This window comes from Garra rufa, chromosome 22, assembly GCF_049309525.1.
Source record: "Garra rufa chromosome 22, GarRuf1.0, whole genome shotgun sequence".
NCBI classification, from domain to species: Eukaryota; Metazoa; Chordata; class Actinopteri; order Cypriniformes; family Cyprinidae; genus Garra; species Garra rufa.
Window position 1 is genome coordinate 1,679,635 of NC_133382.1, and position 22,625 is coordinate 1,702,259.

The 22,625-nt window shown below is 36.6% G+C and overlaps 2 protein-coding genes across 2 annotated transcripts in view; one reads left to right on the top strand and one right to left on the bottom strand.

Annotated features, from left to right (window-relative positions):
- Positions 1–1,960: 1,960 nt before the first annotated feature.
- Positions 1,961–7,585, top strand: LOC141298242 (glucose-6-phosphatase 3-like). Its single transcript, XM_073828754.1, has 6 exons — positions 1,961–2,344; positions 3,726–3,832; positions 3,932–4,022; positions 4,105–4,223; positions 5,626–5,767; positions 6,835–7,585. The coding sequence occupies exons 1-6, from the start codon at positions 2,127–2,129 to the stop codon at positions 7,175–7,177; spliced, it is 1,020 nt and encodes a 339-aa protein (XP_073684855.1). The 5' UTR covers positions 1,961–2,126; the 3' UTR covers positions 7,178–7,585.
- Positions 7,586–9,214: 1,629 nt separating this feature from the next.
- The window catches only part of LOC141297710 (protein TANC2-like), a 33,154-nt gene continuing 19,743 nt past the window's right edge, over positions 9,215–22,625 (bottom strand). The window contains exons 9-18 of the mRNA XM_073828158.1: positions 20,991–21,440; positions 20,819–20,912; positions 19,056–19,189; positions 17,904–18,027; positions 17,641–17,816; positions 16,650–16,782; positions 14,102–14,193; positions 13,852–13,998; positions 13,554–13,654; positions 9,215–13,473 (exon numbers count right to left, since the gene is read on the bottom strand). Coding sequence (XP_073684259.1) covers positions 11,397–13,473; positions 13,554–13,654; positions 13,852–13,998; positions 14,102–14,193; positions 16,650–16,782; positions 17,641–17,816; positions 17,904–18,027; positions 19,056–19,189; positions 20,819–20,912; positions 20,991–21,440 — 3,528 coding nt within the window. The 3' untranslated portion in view covers positions 9,215–11,396. The remainder of the gene's footprint in view (positions 13,474–13,553; positions 13,655–13,851; positions 13,999–14,101; positions 14,194–16,649; positions 16,783–17,640; positions 17,817–17,903; positions 18,028–19,055; positions 19,190–20,818; positions 20,913–20,990; positions 21,441–22,625) is intronic.

Genomic DNA, 22,625 nt, shown 5'->3' on the forward strand with positions numbered 1-22,625 from the left:
CACATATGTTTTTTTTTTTTTTTTTTTTTTTCACAGAGAAGTTTGGGTTTGGAAAGTAAAAGTAAAATATCGTACGTTTGTAATTTTTTTTTTTTTTTTTGGTCACGTTTATTTAAAAGTCAATCCAAAAAGAGAGATAAACGTGCAATAAAAACATAAACGTATTTGTTTACATCACATACGGTGTGTGGATATATCTTTTTATTATTTATATTATTTTTTATTTACTATTTTTATTAGTATTTATTATTATTATTCTTATTTTATTAATTCAATGCCACAGGGAAAAAGAAAAAAGAAGAGAAAAGAAAGAAAGAAAGAAAAGAAAGAAAGAAAGATAATTACATACATTACATGTTTTCAGTGCTTTTTTTGCTTTTTTTTTTACATATAATCTAAAGTCATTTTTAAAATGGGAAAACTTTGGTCTACATTGAGCCCACTTTTCTTATGTATATGGTATTTTCCTAATAAAATAAACAAAATGTATAATTTGTTGTTATTATTATTTATTTATTTATTTTTTTTATTTTTTACAAATTTTCGTTTTCTGTAGGCTATAGAGAACCTTAGCAAATATACAAACCATTTTTTGGTTACTATACAATTCCAAAATAATCTTGAGTAAATACAATGAAAAACGAGATGCAAAATAGTTTCTTTTTCTTGACCACAAAATTCACAGGTACTATATAAATATTAAGCCTAAATCTTTGCAAAACACGCTAAGCAGGATACATTCTATGAAATATTTTGTAAGACACTTGCATAATTTTGTTATTGGTAAGTACAAAACATATTTGCCCATTTCCATGCCTTAATCCAAGAGATATTACCAAATAAAGAAGATGCTCAAATGTTCAAACACTCATTGATGGCATTATAAATTAAATTGAACTTATTTTGTCTTCTGGGAAACATGAAAGTACCTTCTGTAGCTTCTGAAGGTCAATACTAAATAAAAAAATATGAAATTTAAGCAAAATAAGAAAATATGTACACATCTTCATTCTGTCCAAAAGTTTTCACCCCCGGCTCCTAATGCATGTTTTTTCCTTCTGGAGCATCAGTGAGTGTTTGAACCTTCTGTAATAGTTGCATATGAGTCCCTCAGTTGTCCTCAGTGTCAAAAGATGCATCTCAAAATCATACAGTCATTGTTGGAAACCATAAAGTCAACTTATATGAACAAATCCCTCTGTAAAAACCTTCAGGATATAGACAGGAATAAAAATGTAAAGTTTGGCATGTGTAAGTGCTACAGAAATAGAGATTTGTGGCTCAGTGTAGGAGATTGAGACAAATCTGTATTGTAATTGAAATCTATTGACACAAATAGATAAAGTGCTATAAAAGAAACACTTAACTTAGTAATAATAATAATAATAATCTCGCTCACTAAAAAAACAGATACGGTATTCCTCAAAATGAATAAAAACAGTGCAAACCTGCAATAATTAAGTATGTTAAATAATATAAATATCCTTTATGTATTTAATCCCATTTTATTAACCAATGTTTATTAACCAATGTCTCCAATTCATCCATACTAATAAGCAAAAATGACTCAAGATAATCTAACATTTGTTTTCCTTTTTATTTTTATTGCTGAAGAGTTGTCATTTGTTCTTCTGCGGTCTACTGTACAGACGTCAATTGACTTTTCTCAAAGCCTGAGGCTTTTGCTGTAAAAGGCTTTTACATTTGACAAAAATACAACTTTTTAATATTAAAAACAAACAAGCCCTGCCCAGATTTTAAAAGTAACGCAAAAGTAACGTAACGCATTACTTCCCATAAAAAGCTAAAATAATTTTTTTTTAAGGAGTAACTCAATATTGTAATTCGTATACACAGGATGCATATAAAAACGGCGTTTTTGCCTGCAGTGTTTTTCTTAAAATATGCGTTTTAGTCAAATTTGTCCCACTGCGGTCTCCGTCACACCGGTCACGTGGAGGTTTGCAAAACACAACAGACTCATGACAGATGACTAGCCGCAGGAGCATCTTTGACAGGCGCTTTAGTTTCATTTAACTCTGATAAACAGAGTCTGTGAGCTGTTAGATCATAGTATGGTGAACTAGAGAGCTGAGTTTCATCTGTGGACGTTTCTTGATCTTCTAATGGAGAGCATCTATCGGCAGGGCGTGTTTATGGCGGAGGAGCTGCAGCTGAGATCCGGCAGCTATGAGGATTTCTGGCTAGTTTGTTCTCATCTGGGAGACCCGAAGGCTGCGGTTCTCCTGGTGTTTCCAGTGGTGTTTTATATCCATCGACAGACTGGCATCGCTGTGCTCTGGGTAGCAGCTTTATCAGAGTGGCTTAATTTGGTTTTCAAATGGTACGAGTTGCTTTGCATCTTGGGAAAGCGAAACTGAAGGAATGTCAGAGCAAATAATAGATGCATGTTTATAGATTAAATAAATGATGTTTAATTAAACATGCATGTATGAAAATGAATAAAAAAGATTATTTGACCAGAATAAGAGGGATCATACAAAATGCATGTTATTTTTTTACATATAGAATAAGTTTACAAATAGTCCACAAAATAAAATAATAATTCTTAATAGTGTTGTTACCTGAAAGATCCACAGCTGTGTTTTTTTGTTTAGTGATAGTTGTTCATGAGTCCCTTGTTTGTCCTGAACAGTTAAACTGCCTGCTGTTCTTCAGAAAAATCCTTCAGGTTCCACAAATTCTTTGGTTTTTCAGCATTTTTATGTATTTGAACCCTTGAGATGCATCTTTTCACACTGAGGACAACTGAGGGACTCATATGCAACTATTACAGAAGGTTCAAACACTCACTGATGCTCCAGAAGGAAAAACCATGCATTAAGAGCCGGGGGTGAAAACTTTTGAAATTTGAAAATCAGGTTCAGTTTAACTTATTTTGACTTCTGGAAAACATGTAAATATTTTCTGTAGCTTCTGAAGGGTACAAAATGAAAAAAATATGAAATTTAGGTAAAATAAGAAAAAATGTAAATGTCCCCATTCGGCTCAAAAGTTTTCACCCCCGGCTCTTAATGCATGTTTTTTCCTTCTGGAGCATCAGTGAGTGTTTGAACCTTCTGTAATAGTTGCATATGAGTCCCTCAGTTGTCCTCAGTGTGAAAAGATGGATCTCAAAATCATACAGTCATTGTTGGAAAGGGTTCAAATACACAAAAATGCTGGAAAACCAACACATTTGAATGATTTTTCTGAAGAACAGCAGGCAGTTTAACTGTTCAGGACAAACAAGGGACTCATGAACAACTATCCCTAAACAAAAAAACACAGCTGTGGATCATTCAGGAAACAACACAGTATTAAGAATCAAGGGGATGTAAACTTTTGAACAGGGTCACTTTTAAAAATGTAACTATTATATGTAAACATCTCTTATTTGAAATCTCTTATTCAGGTCAGTACTAAATAAACAATAACATGCATTTTCTATGATCCCTCTTATTTTGCTAAAATAATGAACATCTTGCAGATTCTGAAAGGGGGATGTAAACTTTTGACTTTAACTATATGTAAGCATTTAATAATCAAAGTAGAAAACAAATTGCTAAACTGATATTTGATAGAATTGATACTAATACAGGATCAATTTAGATATGTATTATAATAATTTGGAATATAATGAGTTATTTGTTGAGGGAATAAAGTAATTATAATAAGAGTAAAGCATTGTATGATAACTCTGATTGATGTAAAATGACCTTTAGGATCCTATTTGGTGAGAGGCCTTATTGGTGGATCGGACAATCTGGATTGTTTTCTAAAAACCCTCCAAAAGTCCAGCAGTTCCTGTCCACCTGTGAGACTGGCCCAGGTAAAGCAGCACAATAAACCTCCTTGTAGTGTTTCCAGATGTCAAGACATTTTAAAACAAGGTTCGACTGTGATATAATTCCTTGTTGGACTTTGTCAGGCAGTCCGTCGGGTCACGCTATGATCACTGCTGCTGTCTGGTGGGTGATCGTCTCTTCATTGGCCTCCTTCATTCACACTCGCACAGGCAGGTCTGTCTTCTTTACGGTTCTCATGAGACAGTAATGTTAGCTATTCCTATGTAAAACTAACTAAATGGTCTTTCTCTTACAGTAAGGTATTAACTGCAGTGCCGTATCTGCTGTATGCAGTATTTTTGGGATGTGTAGGTCTTTCTCGAATCTTCATCTTGGCTCACTTCCCACATCAAGTCATTGCAGGTTTTCTGACAGGTCAGAAATTATTGTATTATATTGCATTATATTATTTTATATTATATTGCATTATATTACATTATATTTTATTGCATTACTATATTATATTATATTGTATTGTATTATTATATTATATTATATTATATTATATTATAGTGCTTTATATTGCATTGTTTTATATTATATTATATTGCATTATATTATGTTGGATTATTTTATATTATATTGCATTATAGTATATTATGTTGCATTATATTATATTATATTGCATTATATTATGTTGCATTATATTGCTTTATATTATATTATATTGCATTATATTATATTGTATTATATTATGTTGGATTATTTTATATTATATTATATTGCATAATTTTATATTATAATATATTGCATTATATTATGTTGCATTATATTGCATTATTTTATATGATATTATATTGCATTATATTATATTGTATTATATTATGTTGGATTATTTTATATTATATTATATTGCATTTTAGTATATTATGTTGCATTATATTATATTATATTGCATTATATTATGTTGCATTATATTGCATTATTTTATATTATATTATATTGCATTATATTATATTGTATTATATTATGGGCGATTATTTTATATTATATTATATTGCATTATAGTATATTATGTTGCATTATATTATATTATATTGCATTATATTATGTTGCATTATATTGCATTATTTTATATTATATTATATTGCATTATAGTATATTATGTTGCATTATATTGTATTATATTATATCGCATTATATTATGTTATATTGCATTATATTATATTGTATTATATTACATTATATTATATTGTATTATATTATGTTGGATTATTTTATATTATATTATATTGCATTATAGTATATAATGTTGCATTATATTATATTATATTGCATTATATTATATTGTATTATATTATGTTGGATTATTTTATATTATATTATATTGCATTATAGTATATTATGTTGCATTATATTATATTATATATTGCATTATATTGTATTATATTATATCGCATTATATTATGTTATATTGCATTATATTATATTGTATTATATTGCATTATACTATATTATATTATATTGCATTATTTCATATTATATTATATTGCATTATATTATATTGCACTATATTATATAATATTGCATTATATTGTATTATATTATATCGCATTATATTATGTTATATTGCATTATTTTATATTATGTTGCATTATATTATATTATGTTGCATCATTGCATTGCATTATATTATATTATATTATATTGCATTATATTATTTTGCATTATATTATATTATATTGCTTTTTATTACATTATTATACGATATTGTATTGTATTATATATTTTTTCATTTATTTATTAATTTTTAAATCTTTCTGCACTTTCTGCGCAGGGATGTTGCTGGGGATTTTTCTGAAGCGGACTGTGCCTGAATGTCGCCCTCTGCTGTTCTTCTCTTGCTTCAGCTTGGCTTTGCTGTTTGGAGCTCTTCTGATGCATGGAGCCCTGCAGAAGATTGGGTTTGATCTTTCCTGGTGGGTACAATGTTATATTGAGTTCATTTCACAGCTGAACTGGTCTCAAAATAATATACACATACATTGCATATTTGCATTTAATGTATTTTATAGATGTTTTTTTGTCTCTTCTGCTCACCAAGTCAGCATTTATTGGATCCAAAGTACAGCAAAACAGTAACATTTACTATTTTTACTAACTGTTTTCTATTTGAATACATTTGAAAGTTTTCAAAGCTGAATTTTCAGCATCATTACTGCAGTCTTCAGTGTCACATGATCCTTCAGAAATCATTATAATATACTGATTTGCTGCTCAAAAACATGTATCACTATTATGTTTGAAAACAGCTGAGTAGAATTTTTTACATCATTTATCTGAAACAAAAATATTTTGTACCATTATAAATGTCTTTATCATCACCTTTAATCAATTTAAAGCATCCTTGCTAAATAAAATTATTAATTTGTATAATTTGTTTCCCTACAAAAGATAGAATAAATAATAATTATACTGACTTCAAGCTTTTGAATGGTATAGTGTATGTCACAAAAGCTTATTCTTTCTGATAAATGCTGATCTTTCTGTTTATGAAAGAATCCTGAAAAAGTAAATATTGATAATAATAGTAAATGTTTCTTGAACATCAAATCAGTATATGAGAATGATTTCTGAAGGATCATGTGACACTGAAGACTGCAGTAATGATGCTGAAAATTCAGCTGTGCATCACAGAAATAAATTACATTTTAAAACATATTCGAATAGAAAGCAGTTGTTTTAAATGGTAAAAATATTTAAAAATTTTACAGTTTTTGCTCTACTTTGGATCAAATAAATGCAGGCTTGGTGAGCAGAAAAGTCTTCTTTAAAAACATTAAAAATCTTACTGTTTAAAACTTTTGGACTGGTAGTGTATATATAGCTTTTAGATTTTTTTTTAAAATATATATAAAGACAATATAAATCTGTCAAACCTGTGATAGACAGGTTTGGTCAAAAGTAATCAAAAAGTAATATGAATGAGCCTAAACTGTAATTAATAAGTCTGAATTCACTGCATATACTTACAATGTTCTCTCAGGTCCATCTCGCTGGCTAAAAGGTGGTGCTCTCACTCTGAGTGGATCCGTATGGACACAACACCCTTCTCTTCTCTGAACCGGGACGCTGGGGTCCTGCTGGGACTAGGACTGGCAGAGTACTGGAAGCCGGGTGGATGGGTTCTCCCATGGGTTCCCAGGACTCTCTGTCTGGCCCTCTCTTCCATCGCCCTCCACTACATCAGCAGTTTCCCCGTACCCACCGCTCCTGCTTTTCTCTTCTACTCGCTGTTCTTTCTCAAATACAGCATCGTGCCGCAGGTGGTCATGGTATTGGTGCCAGGATTTGTGCATCTCCTCACAGCCAAACCCAAGAGGGAGTAAAAGTCAATGTTGCAGCTTTTCTGTTTTGAACCAGCCATCAAAACAAGAAGTTCTTGACACAGAAGAACCATCAGCTTGAAGAACAATCATAAATGGAGTTCTGTTTGAGCTTTAATAAATGTTACTGGTGCAAAAGTGATTGTGCCAAAAAAAGTTCACTGCAAATAATAGATTAATACTCATAATACATTCACTACAAAACATGCTTTTCTTACTTAGATTTTTTTTTGTCTTGTTTCCAGTCAAATTATCTAACAAGATTTTCTAGACGAGTAAAAATGGTCTTGTTTTCAGAAAAAACAAGTCATAGTTAAGTGTTTTTGCTTGAAACAAGCACAATAATCTGTCAATGGGGTCAGAAAAATAATCTTGTTTTCTGTTTGAAATAAGATTTTGTTCGTTTTTTCTTCAAACAAAAAAATAATTTTTACTCATCTAAAAAATCTTTCTTGATTTAAGAATTTTTAGATATTTTGGCTGGAAACAAGACAAAAAAATCCAAGTAAGAAAAGCATTTTTGCAATGTTTTAAGTAAAAATGTTCCTTGTTATTGTACTTCGTAGAAGGCTGTTCTTATGTTGTTGATTCGATTTATTTTTCCCCTGTTCTTTTCTTTAAATTTGACTTTAAAAGTCACTTGAATTATCTCTTTCTGTGTAGAAACCAAAGTATTTTTTGGTTATAATAAACTTACCCATACGCAAAAACAGAGACAAAAAAAATACTTAACATCCAGTATGATTTGAGGCAACATACGTGACTGTTTAAAGAAATAGTTCAAACTAAAAAGCACTCACCCTTAGACCAGACCACAGATGTAGATGATTTGGTTTCTTCATCAGATTTGGAGAAATTTAGCATTCTAGTAATTGCTCACCAGTGGATGCTCTGCAGTGAATGGGTGCCGTCAGAATCACATCACAACAAATTTACAAGTTTCTCACAAACACACAGCTTTTGTCTCATCAAGATGTTAACTGATGGACTGGAGTGCTGTGGATCATTGTGATGTTTTTATCAGCTGTTTGGACTCTCATTCTGACGGCACCCATTCTCTGCAGAGGACCCATTTGTGAGCAACTGCAAGGAACTCTGATGAAACAAACTCACTACATCTGGAAAGCTAAAATGTTGAAATGTCAGTTCTGTAACATCTGCATGTAAAGTACAGTAAACTGCAAAAAAACGACATTTTCTGTTAAGAAATGTAATTTTCTCTTCTTAACAGCCAGTATGAGTTGAGGTAACATACATGACTGTTTAAAGGAATAGTTCAACCAAAATGAAACTTTCACTCTTAGATCAAACAACAGATGCTCGCCAGTGGATGCTCTGCAGTAAATGGGTGCCGTCAGAATCACATCACAACAAATTTACAAGTTTCTCACAAACACACAGCTTTTGTCTCATCAAGATGTTAACTGATGGACTGGAGTGCTGTGGATCATTGTGATGTTTTTATCAGCTGTTTGGACTCTCATTCTGACGGCACCCATTCACTGCAGAGGACCCATTTGTGAGCAACTGCAAGGAACTCTGATGAAAAATGTAAAGTACAGTAAACTGCAAAAAAACAACATTTTCTTTTAAGAAATGTAATTTTCTCTTCTTAACAGCCAGTATGAGTTGAGGTAACATACATGACTGTTTAAAGGAATAGTTCAACCAAAAATGAAAACTTTCACTCTTAGATCAAACAACAGATGCTCGCCAGTGGATGCTCTGCAGTAAATGGGTGCCGTCAGAATCACATCACAAACACACAGCTTTTGTCTCATCAAGATGTTAACTGATGGACTGGAGTGCTGTGGATTATTGTGATGTTTTTATCATCGGTTTGGACTCGCATTCTGACGGCACCCACTCACTTCAGAGGATGCATTGGTGAGCAGCTGCAAGGAACTCTGATGAAACAAACTACATCTGGAAAGCTAAAATGTTGAAATGTCAGTTCTGTAACATCTGTATGCAATAAAAGAAACTGGACCTGTGTTATACATCTCTTATACTGAGACCATAGAAAAATGACAAGTGACATGATAAAAACACATTCTGGTTTATTGAAGTCATTAAATGTTGTCACAGCGCTCTGAAAGCTCACATTTACAGACGAGAAACTCTGCTTAGCAAGCAAGTACATTAAAATCAACTCAAATCCAACTGAAAGATAAAAAGAATGGCCAAACCCTTCAGAGGTAAATGTCACGTCTCTACTGTCGAGTTTGGTGGAGATGAGTGCGAGATTTCTCTTTTTCGTCAGGTGTGAACTTTATTTCTGTTTAGTTCCTCTATCGGCAGATTCACGGATGTCAGTCTGTGTGTGTCAATTTGAGAGGGGAATGGAAGATAAATCATGCGTCAGGTCATGTACAGCAAAAATAACTTGCACTGAAAAACCGCACCGCCCCAAAGAGGCCTTGTTCTCAAGTGCTATTTATTTAGCTTTTCCCCCGCGAGGCATCGCTCGATTCAAGCAAGTTTACAACGACAGCAATAGAAAGGTGAATATGGTTGCCTTTAAGACAAGCTGTCTAGATATCTGTCCATATACTGTATTTGTGAGAAGATCTGACCAAAGCCACATTTAAGCTCCGCATGTTAATAATATTGCATTCTGAAGCAGAGAACTTCCAAAGGAACTAGCTGAATATTGTAATTTTACACGACAAATACACTATTTCAAAACGGCTGGTTTGCTTTTCGGTAGTGTGTGACGCCACTGAACTGCGTTGGACACGCGAGGCTCGTCGAGGGAGAGCGGGATTTCGTATGCATGAACACATTTGGCCACTATATACAGCAAGTACACTGCGCTCTATAAAGGCTGTTATATACACTTTTTTATATCTTTTTAAAAACATAATTTTGCTCTTTTATATTATTGTTCATTCATTTGCTTGAAAAATTAGAATTGCACCAAGGACAATGACTGCTATTTGTTTTCTAGTAGTACAACTAATCACAGGTTATTTTCCAGTGTCCACTGAACGTTCGTTAGTAAGGATGTCCCATCCTAGATCCAAAAAAAACTAAACAAAACTAAACAAAAACATCTCCAGCCCCCCGATATTCACATTCCATACAATCCTTACAAATGAATAAAGTGCTCTCTTTCTTCATAATGTCACAGACAGTCAGTGCAGACCAAAGTATACGAATAAAAGTTTAAAACATAGTTCACTTGATATACTTTATGCTTCTCTGTGACAATGCAATATTCCATTTCTCAGAACGTTGGAAGAAACCAAAAAAGTAGAAGAAATTCTATTACTACCTTGCAAACGCCCCTGAAACTTTGTGTTGCGTAGTATACTGTAGAGTTCATAAGACGTCTATGGTGTGATACATTCTTCCACTTGAAATGCGGCAGGATTGCCACTCCAGTACTTGGTAATTAACTCAACTGGTTTTGTAAATAAAGACTAAGCGATATCCACTAGGGTTCCTTGAAAAGCATATTACGCTTCTTCCCAAGAAATTGATTAAACTAATCTTATTGCCACTCTACATCTGTGAATTTTGACACAAACAATATTTCTGCTTGGGAGCCAGAACTGTAAAGATAATCATCTCCAGTCATAAACATCTGATACCATTTCCAAAAGTCCAAATCAACAGATGCAAAATTAAAGACAAAATAAACCTGACACAAAAACGGCTTTAATATTTCTATACATCGTATAACTTAATTATAAATATTCCTCTTTTCCTTCTATAACTACAACTTAGTTTTCCTGAAACAGATTTTCACTTTTTACAGTATTGAACAATTCAACAATATGATGTCCTGAAAGCCTAGCAAATTTGTTTTTCGTTTCACTGGGAAGAGAGAGAGAGGGTTTAAGTGAGATAGGGAATGAGTTCAACCCATAGATTTCCAGTTTCATATCCGCTTTAGTGCTGGGAATGATGGCGAGACACACTATTCCTCTGTGTGTGGGCCTCGACAATAAATGTGCTTTCTTTTCATGTGCAGAGCTTTTTTTAACTTTAGCTTTATTCTAATACCCCAAGTTCTAAAAACTAAGTATTTACCAACAGATTGAGTTGACCTGAAGTAGGCACAGGTATTTGTACACTTTTGTAACACTGTTTTTTAGTTTATTAAAAGCATTTCTACTATGCGGCTTCCTCTACTCCAAATACTGGCTTTAGTACCCTGCACCTACGCAGACCTGACACAAACATTCTCCTTCATGCCCAACCTTTTGGGTGCCTATTAAACATTTGACTCCACAAAGGGTCTCTTTGGTTTGATGGGCGAGGTGGGACCTTGTCTGGCATCACGGGAAAGTTGGCGGTACATGTTCTCCTGGTAGGCCTGTGCCACGGGCATTGTCCGTGCCACCTTAACATCCTGGTACGTTGGTGCCTGGCTCACTCGCTCCAGGAGGTCTCGATCCCGGGCCCCTCCATTGGCGAGCTTGCTCAGGGAGGCGGGCTGGGGCTGAACATAGTACTCCTCCTCTAGCATGTGTCCATTTTGGGCATTATTGGTCTTATTGTAGTAGGCAATATTGCCTAGAGATGTAGGCGGGCTGTAGGAGGAGGCGGTGGAGGCTTGGTGGATCAAATTACCAGGAGAAGTGGGGCTAGTGATAACCGATTCCATAGATGATACGGGCCAGGCCCGGGAAGGCTGGTGAAGGTACTGCTGCTGAGTCCTTGCGGTCTTGTCAATGACGCCCATGAATGGAGTGGTTCGGGATCGGGCGGGTTCTCCCACGTACAATCCGCTCTGAGAGGGCGAGAGAGCAGATGGCTCATCGAAGCTTCGCTCATACGCAGCCTGGAGGGGGATTTCCATTTGAGCCATGGAGGAGGAGGGCCTAAAGCCAGGGGCTAGATTGCAACTGGAGCCTGAGGAGATATTACTGCTAGATGGGGAGAAGCGAAGATTCACGCTCTGGGAGTGGATAAGTGGTCTAGGGGTCGGTACGTGCTGTTTTAGGTCACTTGTGTTGGCACTGATAGGTCGGCGCACTAGGTGAGGGATCTCCGGAGAGCCCAGTTGGCACGGTGGCAGAGCAGAGGCAGCCACTGCTCTCTCAAGTTCATGTTTGGAGACTGGATAGTATGCGGCAGACTGGCTGCGGCTTATCTGAGGGGTTTGGCTGAAGCGCATGCCTCCGGGTCCCCCCGTAGCCGAACGGTAGGCTGAAGCGGGACGCTGAGGCATCTCATCTTTCCCTAGGTTTGACTCCAGAACCCCGGCAGGCCCACCTCGGCTCCCATGCTGACAGAGAGCTCCTACACTAAGGCTGGATTGCACTTGAGACATTGACCGGCCATCTAACGAGGGCTGGTAGACCAGCCTCGGCTCTCGATCTCTGTCCCTATCCACGTCCATAGAACTACCCTGGTATCTACTGCTGAGCGGATGCGCCAACTGGCTGTACACGCTGTTACTGGGCTGGTTAGTGCGGACGATCTGTGCCATAGAGGGCTGCAGACGAAGACCCTGAACTTGGTGGTGCTGGCTGCTTTGAGAGCTCTGGGAAGGTTGCGACTGGAGTTGGAAGGATCGCTGGCTGCTCATCTTCAACAGTGGCGATTTGGGACGGCTAGGTAAGGGATCCTGCTGATAGCGGACTGGCGAGCCAGACTGGGAACGATACAGACACACGCTCTCAATCGGAGGACTACCTCTGTATGGAACCCCACGCCTAAGAGGAGATGGCGGAGGACTCTGGTAGTCCATCCCCTGGTTCCCTCCACCTGCCATTGGTGGAGGGCTAAACCGGTAGGAGGACTGATGGGCTGGCGAGGTGTGAGGCGGACTCTGGCGGTAGTGGGAGTTCTGATGCGTCGGAGAGATACAAGGGGAGGTGGACTGGTAACTGTGATGGGTAGGAGATGACATGGAGGAGGAGCTTGGGTGGAACTCAAAGGCCTGCCCTCCAGATAGGTAGCCAGTGTCATGATGGGGCGGAGAAAGAGGTGGACTGCGTATAATGGCAAGGCTTGAAGCATTCGAGCGAATATCAGAAGCAAGACCAATAGAGACAGCTTCCAGTTCTTGTTCCAAGAAGTCGTCATCCTCAAACAAGTCTTGGACGGGTTCCATGTCATCCAGTCTTGGCTCAGGGGGAGGAGTATGATGAGGGGGCTCCTCATCTTCCTCCACCGGTAAGGGAGATGGCGGTGGGGATGGAGGAGGCTCAAGCTCTGGCTCATCTGGTTGGGTAACTTGTCTGTACTCCTCCTCCACGCGCTGAAGGAGGCGCTGGATTTCACGATTGTTGGGACACAGCTTTATGGCTTCCCTCAGGTCTTCTAGTGCCTCAGCGAATTGCCTATAAAGGGTTAATGGAACTGTTAAGCCACCAACAAATAATTTGATGTGTATGGACAGAAAATAATAGAAGAACCCTACCTGCTGCTACGCTTGGCACGGGCTCTAGCATAGTATGCCTCGTAAGACTTAGGCTTCAGTTCCAGAGCCTTGGTAGCAAACTCTTCCGCCATGCCAAAGTCCTGTAACCAAGAAAAATCTATTTTAGTTTGTAATCTGGGGGTCGACATTTCATTATTTTGCACAGCTGTACTAGACGTATAATCAGCAAGGTTCTCACTGCAGTTACGATATTACAGCATCACACAAGAGAATCTTACTGTGCGCTAAAATGAGACCTTGCAAAGAGTATTTTTAGAAACATTTGTGCCGTTCTCACATTCATTTTCCTCCGACAGCGAGACAAGTTGAGGAACAAAGACACTTTGAGCTCCTTAAAGGTCTTCAGGTCCTCACTTAATCCTTCTCGGGGAAATTTCTTCAAAGCATACTGGTAGCGCTGAGCTGCCTCCTTCACTTTACCCTTCTGCGGGTGAAAAGATGATTGATTGTGTAAATACACAGAGCCAAGGACTTTGTACTAGATAGATCTGTGCAAACACCAGAGGTAAATTTTGAGTAAATCTGACCTTATAGAAGCCATCTCCTTCCTCTAAAAGTTTACTCAGTAGGATAATCATGATGTCAGGTTTAGATGTCGCCATTGCCCAAGTAGCAGGACCTAAGGGTAACAGGATGTTTGATGGGTCAAAATGAACAACTGGTTTGAGGGGAAAACATGGGGAGAGACGGAGGAGCACAGAGTGCTCAGGAGTCATAACAAACAGATGAAGGCATGGACAACAGGATGAGGATGCCTTCAGGGTGAACTTGAGTTCTCATTCCCTGTAACCTTTTATTTTTAACATTTCATAACAGTTTACAAGAGGCAGTTAAACCTGCAGCACCCAAACACGCCACTGCACACACAACAGAGAGCTGTCAGGATTCCTAAAGGAAAGCAAGCCGCGAGCAGGCCGAGCACAAGCAATACCTCCTTTATGCCGACTCGGCAGTGTCTGACATCCTGTGGCCGGAGGTCAGGGATTGAGGGAGAGTGGGATGGGGTGAGTGGCACAATCATAGGTGGCGATGAGAGTGGTGTGTGCGGAGGTGAGTGGAAGTGAGAGTGGGAGAAAGAGGAAGTGAAGAGCGATGCAGTGGGCGTGGAAGAAAGGTGAGGGGGAACACAAAAAAGCAGCCGTGAGTGGTGGGGAATAAGAGCTTCAGCTAAAGAATAAGAAATCAAATGTAAAACAGCAAAACAACACTGGCACTAACAATGTTAAACTATCTCTTATCAACCACTGAACTGACAAACAGAAAGAAAGAGAGAGCAACAGAGCAAGAGAAACATGTAGCAAGTGAAAACAAACACAAACACCACAAACAAAAAGAGTCACGGATCCAGAGACGCATTAACCAGTCAGCGAAGTAAAGCACAGAGCAGCCGAGCACAAGCTGAGCTACATAAAAACACACACACATATATGTGGGCACTTTACAGTGATTTCTATTCTTGTACACTAAGCTTATGTTAATTTCTCTCCCCTAAGCTGTTTTATTTTTAGGGATCGTTGGCTGGTAGGTTTTACTGATTTATGGTTTTACTATGCTGAGGGACATTTGGTTCTTACAATATGAGCAAAGCCTGATCCACACTAAAACTGGGTGAGTTTACATGCACTAATTGTCAGTTGGAATGAATCTAGTCTGATTTCACATATTTGTGAATATTTCACATATTTTGACAGTCCACTTTTGACATTCTACTAACAAGGGTCAACTAGATTGTCTGCTTAAAGAGGTCATATGATGCAGTTTCTTGTTTTCTTTTGTCTTTGGAGTGTTACAAGCTGTTTGTGCATAGATAAGATCTGTAAAGTTGCAAAGCTTAAAGTCTTAAAGTCATTGGGCGAGTAGATTAGCGTAACACCGGCCATATGTATATGGAAAGAAAGAATGCGTAACTTTTACTGGCTGTAGTAATGTAGTAGTGCAGCCACCATGTTGTGGAGACGCAGTGTATTTCATTGCCAAAGCAAAAGTACTTGCCTTCCAAATGAGGACACGAGTAGAAATTGTTAAGTTATATTTACAACACTGTTCCGGAACAGTGCAATGCAAATATTGCAGTGTGTGCTGCGCATTTCATGGAGGACTGTTTCCTGAACCTGGGAGAGCAGCTTACAATGCCAGCTGTAAAGGGTTAAGGCTATAAAGTGGGGCAATTCCAATGTTTTAGGGACAGTTTGATGCGTCTGACTCGCAGCCTGTAAGTACATTTTCATATTGAAAGAATTCAGTACTGACTATTCAAACGCCAGTTTTGAGCAGTGTAGAGTAGTGCTTGTTGTTTTTTGTACTACTATCGCAAATGCAGACATGGTGTTATGTTTACGTTGTGTAAAAAGACAGTATAATTATGCGTATGAGTCATTATAATCAGTAGTTATGTCCCCACTGGACGCAACAAATGCCTCGTTTATAATTGATTTTATTGTTTCTGTCTTGTTGCGCCAAGAAACGGCATCACAACCTGATAAGTGCTGTAACATTTCCGTCACACGCTTGAGGTATTCGGCCAATCACAACGCACCGGATAGCTGGCCAATTAGAGAACACCTTGATTTCCATCAACGTTGAGTTTTGTAAAAATCAAAGCGTTTCAGAAAAGCGGGGCAGAGAGGAGCAACAATAATGTACAGTATGTGAAAAAATGTTTTTAAAACCTCAAACTGCATAAACACATTGCATTACAACAAATACAAAAAAAATTCTCTTTTTAGAAACATCATATGACCCCTTTAATATCTGTAAATACTTTAATTGAAAAGCTGACGTATATGTCAGAAAATCTTTTTTAGCATACATTTATTCTCCTCCATTGATCTGTTTATGAGATGAAAGACAAGAATAAACTGGCACTTTGCAAGATGTATGTAAATATATGCATCAGCACTGCATGTGCTGTATGTTTAAATCCAAATTTGGATTCATATTCAAGTGTTTGCATGAATTTTTCCCTACTTATCAGAATATTTCAGGACTTTTTTAAGTGCAACAAAATCAAATGAGGTGTTCACAAGGCTTTTCAATACGATTAAGCCATCGATCTGGGTATATGGTTGCATGTACCGATTTTGGCTCCTTTCTTCAGCAGAGCGACCACCACTGATGTGTTTCTGCAGCCGACCGCCCGGTCCAAAGGACGCATCCCACTGTAGTCCACATGCTCGATCAAAGCCCCATGATCCACCAGGAACTGCACCTGAGAACGTGAAAAAGCAGAGAAAAGAAACTAAATCAGTAATGGAGGAAAATATGATTTTTTTTAGCTTTCTGTCATGCATTACAAACATTAAACAAATTGAAATGTAATACAAATTGCTGTGGATCAGCACAGAATATAATCCAGACGCAGATCACAAAAACAAACACTGTGGACAATCCTACACTTACTATAGAAGTGAACTTTAATTTACAAACACTTGCATGAAAAGAGAAAAAAAATAATAATTGAAAAATTAGAAAAAATTGCCCATTCTTATATTCATAAAGTGGAATGAAAGAATGGCTATATTTAAACAATTTAAACTGTGTTTGGAAAAAAATATCGAAAAGTAAAAGCTTCAGAGCAAAATGAGCAATGCAGCTTTTTAAAATGTAATTTTTTTTCTGTTTTGTTTTGTTAAATGTACTATTGTTTGTACAATTTGCTTGATTCTCAATATAAAAAATTAATGACAAAATAGTAAAAAAAAATATTTTTTTAACAATTCTGCATATTTTTAAAACAGTTTAATAAGCTTTTAAGTTTGAAGGTTAAATTGATCTTATATCATTTGATTATGTTTCGAGTCATACACTGTTAAACAAACAGGATATTTGACTTCCTCTGGGAGGAATTACTCTCAGAACTTTTCAAAGTAAGTCGTAATTTTTTTTTAAAGGGAAACTGAAAAGTCCAGTTATTCATAGTGTAGTAAACAGATTTGGTCAAAATAGGCTGAAGTTGTGTTTAGAGTTTGGTGGATCTAGTTTGAAAGCTTTAAGAGAAATATTTAAAAAATATATGGTCTCAAAATAAAGTGTTTTGAAAAAAAACCCTAAGCCAAAAATATCTCACCACATCTGAGTCTCCATAGAAGGCGGCCAGATCAAGAGGCGTTCGTCCGTTTTTATCAGTGTGGTCGGTCGCTGCACCCCTTTCCACCAAACAGCGAACCACAGACAGATGTCCTTTCAAACACGCCCAGCTGAGCGCCGTCAGACCCTCCTTATCCATCAGATCCATAGACGCACCTACAAATGAACACAAGACGTGAGGAATACTTCATGCAAGACTTATTTAACAGTGCTTTTATGCCATAAAGGTGTATTATTACATACCCTGAGCCATTAGGAACTCCACTGTGTCCAGATGCCCTTCAGAGGCGGCCATCATGAGCGGAGTACGGCCTTGTTTATCAGACAGGTTTACATCTGCCCCATGAGACACCAACAGATCCACAATCTGAAAGACAGCATACTTCTTTTAAACTAAAATCGGAAAGTATACTTTCAGTCTACTTTTTACGCACTTCTCAGAAATGTGCTTAAAATGACATTTAAGTATACTTGACTTATACTTAGAAAAAGTCTAAATATATTTGAGCTGTACTTGTGCTCTGAGAATCTGTGTTTTGATTGTTATCCGCTAGGGGCGCTATAAACATCTTCTGAACAGAATTTCCAAAACACAAGTGAAGAAGAAACCGAAACATCAGATGCTTCCACATGTAATCTAACACAATCATCAGACAGAAAACAGCATCAAAACCATAGATATGGAAAACTGTGGAACGTTATGGAATAAAATGTCCACCCATGAAGAGGAAATAATGACTGTCAAGCTTTGGGCTGTTGATCAACTCCATCTACGCTTGGATTATCATCAATAGTCTTTTTTTAGCTTTTTGTTCAAAATGTTGTTTATTTATGAAACTTACCCACATTCAAGTGTTTGTATAAAAGAATGCATGAAGCTAGAATCAAATGTTTTGGTTCACAAGCAGATCTTTTGATGTTTTGTATGTTCAGATATTCAACAAAATATATACAAATTAACACCAAAATAGGGACATAGTAGTATACTTAAAGTATGATCTAATGAGTATACTTGCAGTATAAAACTACTAAACTAGTGGTTTACTGAGACTATACTTCAAAGTGCACTAAAAAGCATAAAAAGTATTTAATTAGTAAACTATCAGTATACCTATAAGTTCACTTTTAGTATACTTGCAGTACAAACTGAAAACATAGATGTAAACTAGTTGTGTGCTCAAAGTTTACTACTGTTATAGTTAAAAGTCTACTTTTATATACTAGAAAGTGGGCCAATTTAGTCCAAAGGAGTATTGAAATAGTACACTTAAAAGTATACTAGTAGTACACTGATATTTAAAAATATACTTGAACCTTACTTAAGTATACTTAATAAAATAAACTTGAAGTATACTTCTTTTTTGGAAAGGGATGTTGGAAAACTTTATCAGTCACCTGCCAGTGGCCTTGACGCACAGAGCTGAAGAGCGGCACGACTCCTCTCCTGTTGGGCTGCGCCACGGCAGAACCCTGCTCCAACAGCAGACGACAGACATCCAGCTTCCCTCGACCTGCTGCTGCTGACAGCGCTGAGGAGACGAGCAGGACAAACCTGTCAGTCAGCACACAGCTAACAGATATTCTTACAGAAACATTAATAGAAAGTTATCCGCGTTTTAATAATGTTCTCAAAACTTTGACTACATGGTTTATGAAAAGTAGTTTTTCTGAAATGTTAGAGTTGGACTTTTTTTAATGTTACTACTATTTCAGAATGTTCAGAGAACATTTTAAAGTAACATTCCCATATATATATATATATAAATAAAAAGAAGGAAATAAAAAAGAGTGTTCTGAGAACATTGAGAAATAATTTTTTCATGAAGTAATGTGAAAGTAACAGTTTACACTGCAAAAAATATTTTCTTGCTTAGATTTTTTTTGTCTTGTTTCCAGCCAAAATATTAAAATATTCGTAAATATTCTTAAATCAAGGAGGATTTTCTAGACAAAGATTTTTTTTTGCTTGTTTCGAACAAAAATACACTTAATCTCGTCTTTTTCTGAAAACAATCATTTTAACTTGACTAGAAAGTAAGATTTTTTGCAGTGCAGATATTCTTCCAGCAACATTAACAGAAAGTTATCTGGTCTTTAATAATATTCACATGGTTTATGAAAAGTACTTTTTCTGAAATGTTTTAGTTGGACCTTTTTTAATGTTACTACTGTTTCAGAATGTTCAGAGAACATTTTAAAGTCACATTCACATATTTTATTGAAAAATAATTTTAATATTTAAAAAAAATAAATAATAATAATACAATGCTTTTTGAACATTCTCATAACCAAGAAAAAAAAAAAGTTTTTTTAGACATTTCCAAAAACTGGATTTTTTTTAATGGTCTGGGAACATTCAGAAATAATGTGAATGCACTTAGAACAGTTTTATTACATTGCAAAAAATGATTTTTTAACTGGCAAAACATCTAAAAATTCTTAAATCAAGAAGGATTTTCTAGACAAGTAAAAATCCTTTTCTTGTTTTCAGAAAAAAATAGTCAAAATGAAATGAGTTTTTGCTTAGAACAAGAAAAATTATCTGCCAATGGGGTAAGCAAAAAAAATACAATTTCAAAAAGAAAACAAGATTATTTTTCTTACCCCATTCCCATTGGCAGATTATTTAGCTTGTTTCAAGTCTAGAAAATCCTTCTCGATTTAAGAATCTTTAAATATTTTGTCTGGAAACAAGGCATGTACACTGCAAAAATGCATGTCTTAGATTTTTTTGTCCTGTTTCCAGCCAAAATATTTCAAAATTCTTAAATCAAGAAGGATTTTCTAGACGAGTATAAATGATTGTCTTGTTCTCAGAAAAAAGTCAAAATTAAGTGCATTTTTGCTTGAAACAAGCTGAAAAATCTGCCAATGGGGTAAGAAAAATAATCTTGTTTTCTGTTTGAAATTAGATATTTTTTTCTTACCCCGTTGGCAGATTATTTTGCTTGTTCTGAGCAAAAACTCACTTCATTTTGACTTGTTTTTTTCTGAAAACAAAACAAACATTTTTACTTGTGTATAATTTTTTTAAAATATTCTGTCTGGAAACAAGACAAACAATATAAGTAAGAAAAGCATTTTTTGCAGTGTAGGCAGCTCACTAGATTTCAGAGCACAGTTTTCGATTGAAAAATCCTGTAAAAGATGATCTTTACCTGTCTCGCCCCACAGGGTATCATAGCTGTTAATCTGGGCGCGTTGAATGTCCTCTTCATCCCTCTCCGGCAAGTCCAAGAGATACGACACAATCTTAAAGACACAGAGACAGTAAGTACCTACATGAGCTAGGAGCATACAAGGAATTGAATGAAGCCAGGAGGCCGTTACCTCTGTGTAACCCATGCTGGCCGCTGCTATAAGGGCCTGTTGCACTGCTGTGCTCTTGTTGAAGGTCACAGGTTGTGGCGACGTCTGCTGCTGAGTCTCTGCATCCGCCTGCGTCTGCTGTTCCGACTCTTCCGGAGTCTCTTCCTGCTCCTCCACCTTCTGCTCAGACTCCTGCGGCTCCTCCTCCTCGTGCTCCTGGCGCTCAGGGCTGGAGGGCTGCGACTCCTGGGGCGTGGCTTGTGTGGGGGAGGGCGTGGCATCTGGCGGCGTGGGGGAGGGCGTGGTCTGCGGTTGTGTTGGAGAGGGCGTGTCCTGTGACTGTGTAGGGGAGGGGCTCTGGAGGTGCATCTGACCCCAGTCTGTCTGAATCAGGAACTTCACCACCTCCAGATGACCTCTGAGAGCAGCATGCACTACAGCACACTGACCGTGCTTATCCAAGTGGTCCAGCTATGGAGAGGACACACATGCAGATAAATATCATTCATCTATGTTTAAAAGTGAACCCTGCTGAAAAAACGAGGATCGCTTTAATTTTAAAACGCTGTTTTAAAACGAAAACGCAGTAGTATAAACAGGGCCTTAGTCTCAAGGAATTCTGTGAGTTTAAATTTTAATTTTGACAGCTGGAGTTTGAAAAGTGTTGGCTCATTTGAACATTTCATCAATGTAGGTCTTTATGATTCTTCATCTTAAATATTATGAAAACTATAAGTCGGATCAGTCTGAAAAGCTAAAGCACATTAAGTGAGATCAGTCTGAAGAGCTGGGCTGAGCGTTCAGGAATTTACTCCAAAGCCTGGAATACACTACGATTTACTGCAAAAAATGCTTTTCTTACTTAGATTTTTTGTCTTGTTTCCAGCCAAAATATCTGAAAATTCTTGAATCAGGAAGGATTTTCTAGACAAGTAAAAATTATTGTCTTGTTTTTTGCTTAAAACATGGGGTAAGAAAAAAAACCTTATTTCAAGCAGACAACCAGATTATTTTTCTTACCCCATTGGCAGATTATTTTGCTTGTTTTTACTAAAAATAAGACAACAATTTTTACTTGTCTAGAAAATCCTTCCTGATTCAAGAATTTTGAGATATTTTGGCTGAAAACAAGACAAAAAAAGCATTTGCAGTGTTTTTGCCCTGATTTTCCACCGATTTCCAGTCTGGAGAAGTTGAGGCTGTTTGCTAAAAGTCGGAGCGAGTCAGCAGATTTGAGCTGACAGATTCCATAGAAAATCGCGTAGTTTATGATGGTGACAGACTCTGATTTTTTAGCTTCAGACTTTGATGCCACCCAGTCGGAGGATATCAAACATGTTTGATATTTTCAGCCGATTATAGAATGCATATTGTTTCATTTGTTATGCGTCTCCTAGCAACAAGACGCACGTTTCTGCATGAGTTTGCTGTGATTGGACTTCAAAGTCTGCTAGTGTATTATGTTTCTCAAGCCAACCTAATTATATAGATTTTTATCTTGTTTTTTTTTTTAAAGGGGTCATCGGATGCCAAACAAACATGAACAAAGCCACCCTACAATGATAAAAATACACCCAGTGGTGCATTCCCTTTTTAAAATCAGGTCATTCGCAGCTTCTTGTCGTTGTGACAACACACAGACAGAGGCTCCTCCCA

Bases quoted from the DNA above. Each gene is read 5' to 3' on its own strand.
- LOC141298242 (XM_073828754.1), top strand. From the start codon at position 2,127: ATGGAGAGCATCTATCGGCAGGGCGTGTTTATGGCGGAGGAGCTGCAG. The intron at 4,224-5,625 runs GTCAGAAATTAT...CTTTCTGCGCAG, and splicing joins CATTGCAGGTTTTCTGACAG to GGATGTTGCTGGGGATTTTT. The intron at 5,768-6,834 runs GTGGGTACAATG...ATGTTCTCTCAG, and splicing joins ATTGGGTTTGATCTTTCCTG to GTCCATCTCGCTGGCTAAAA.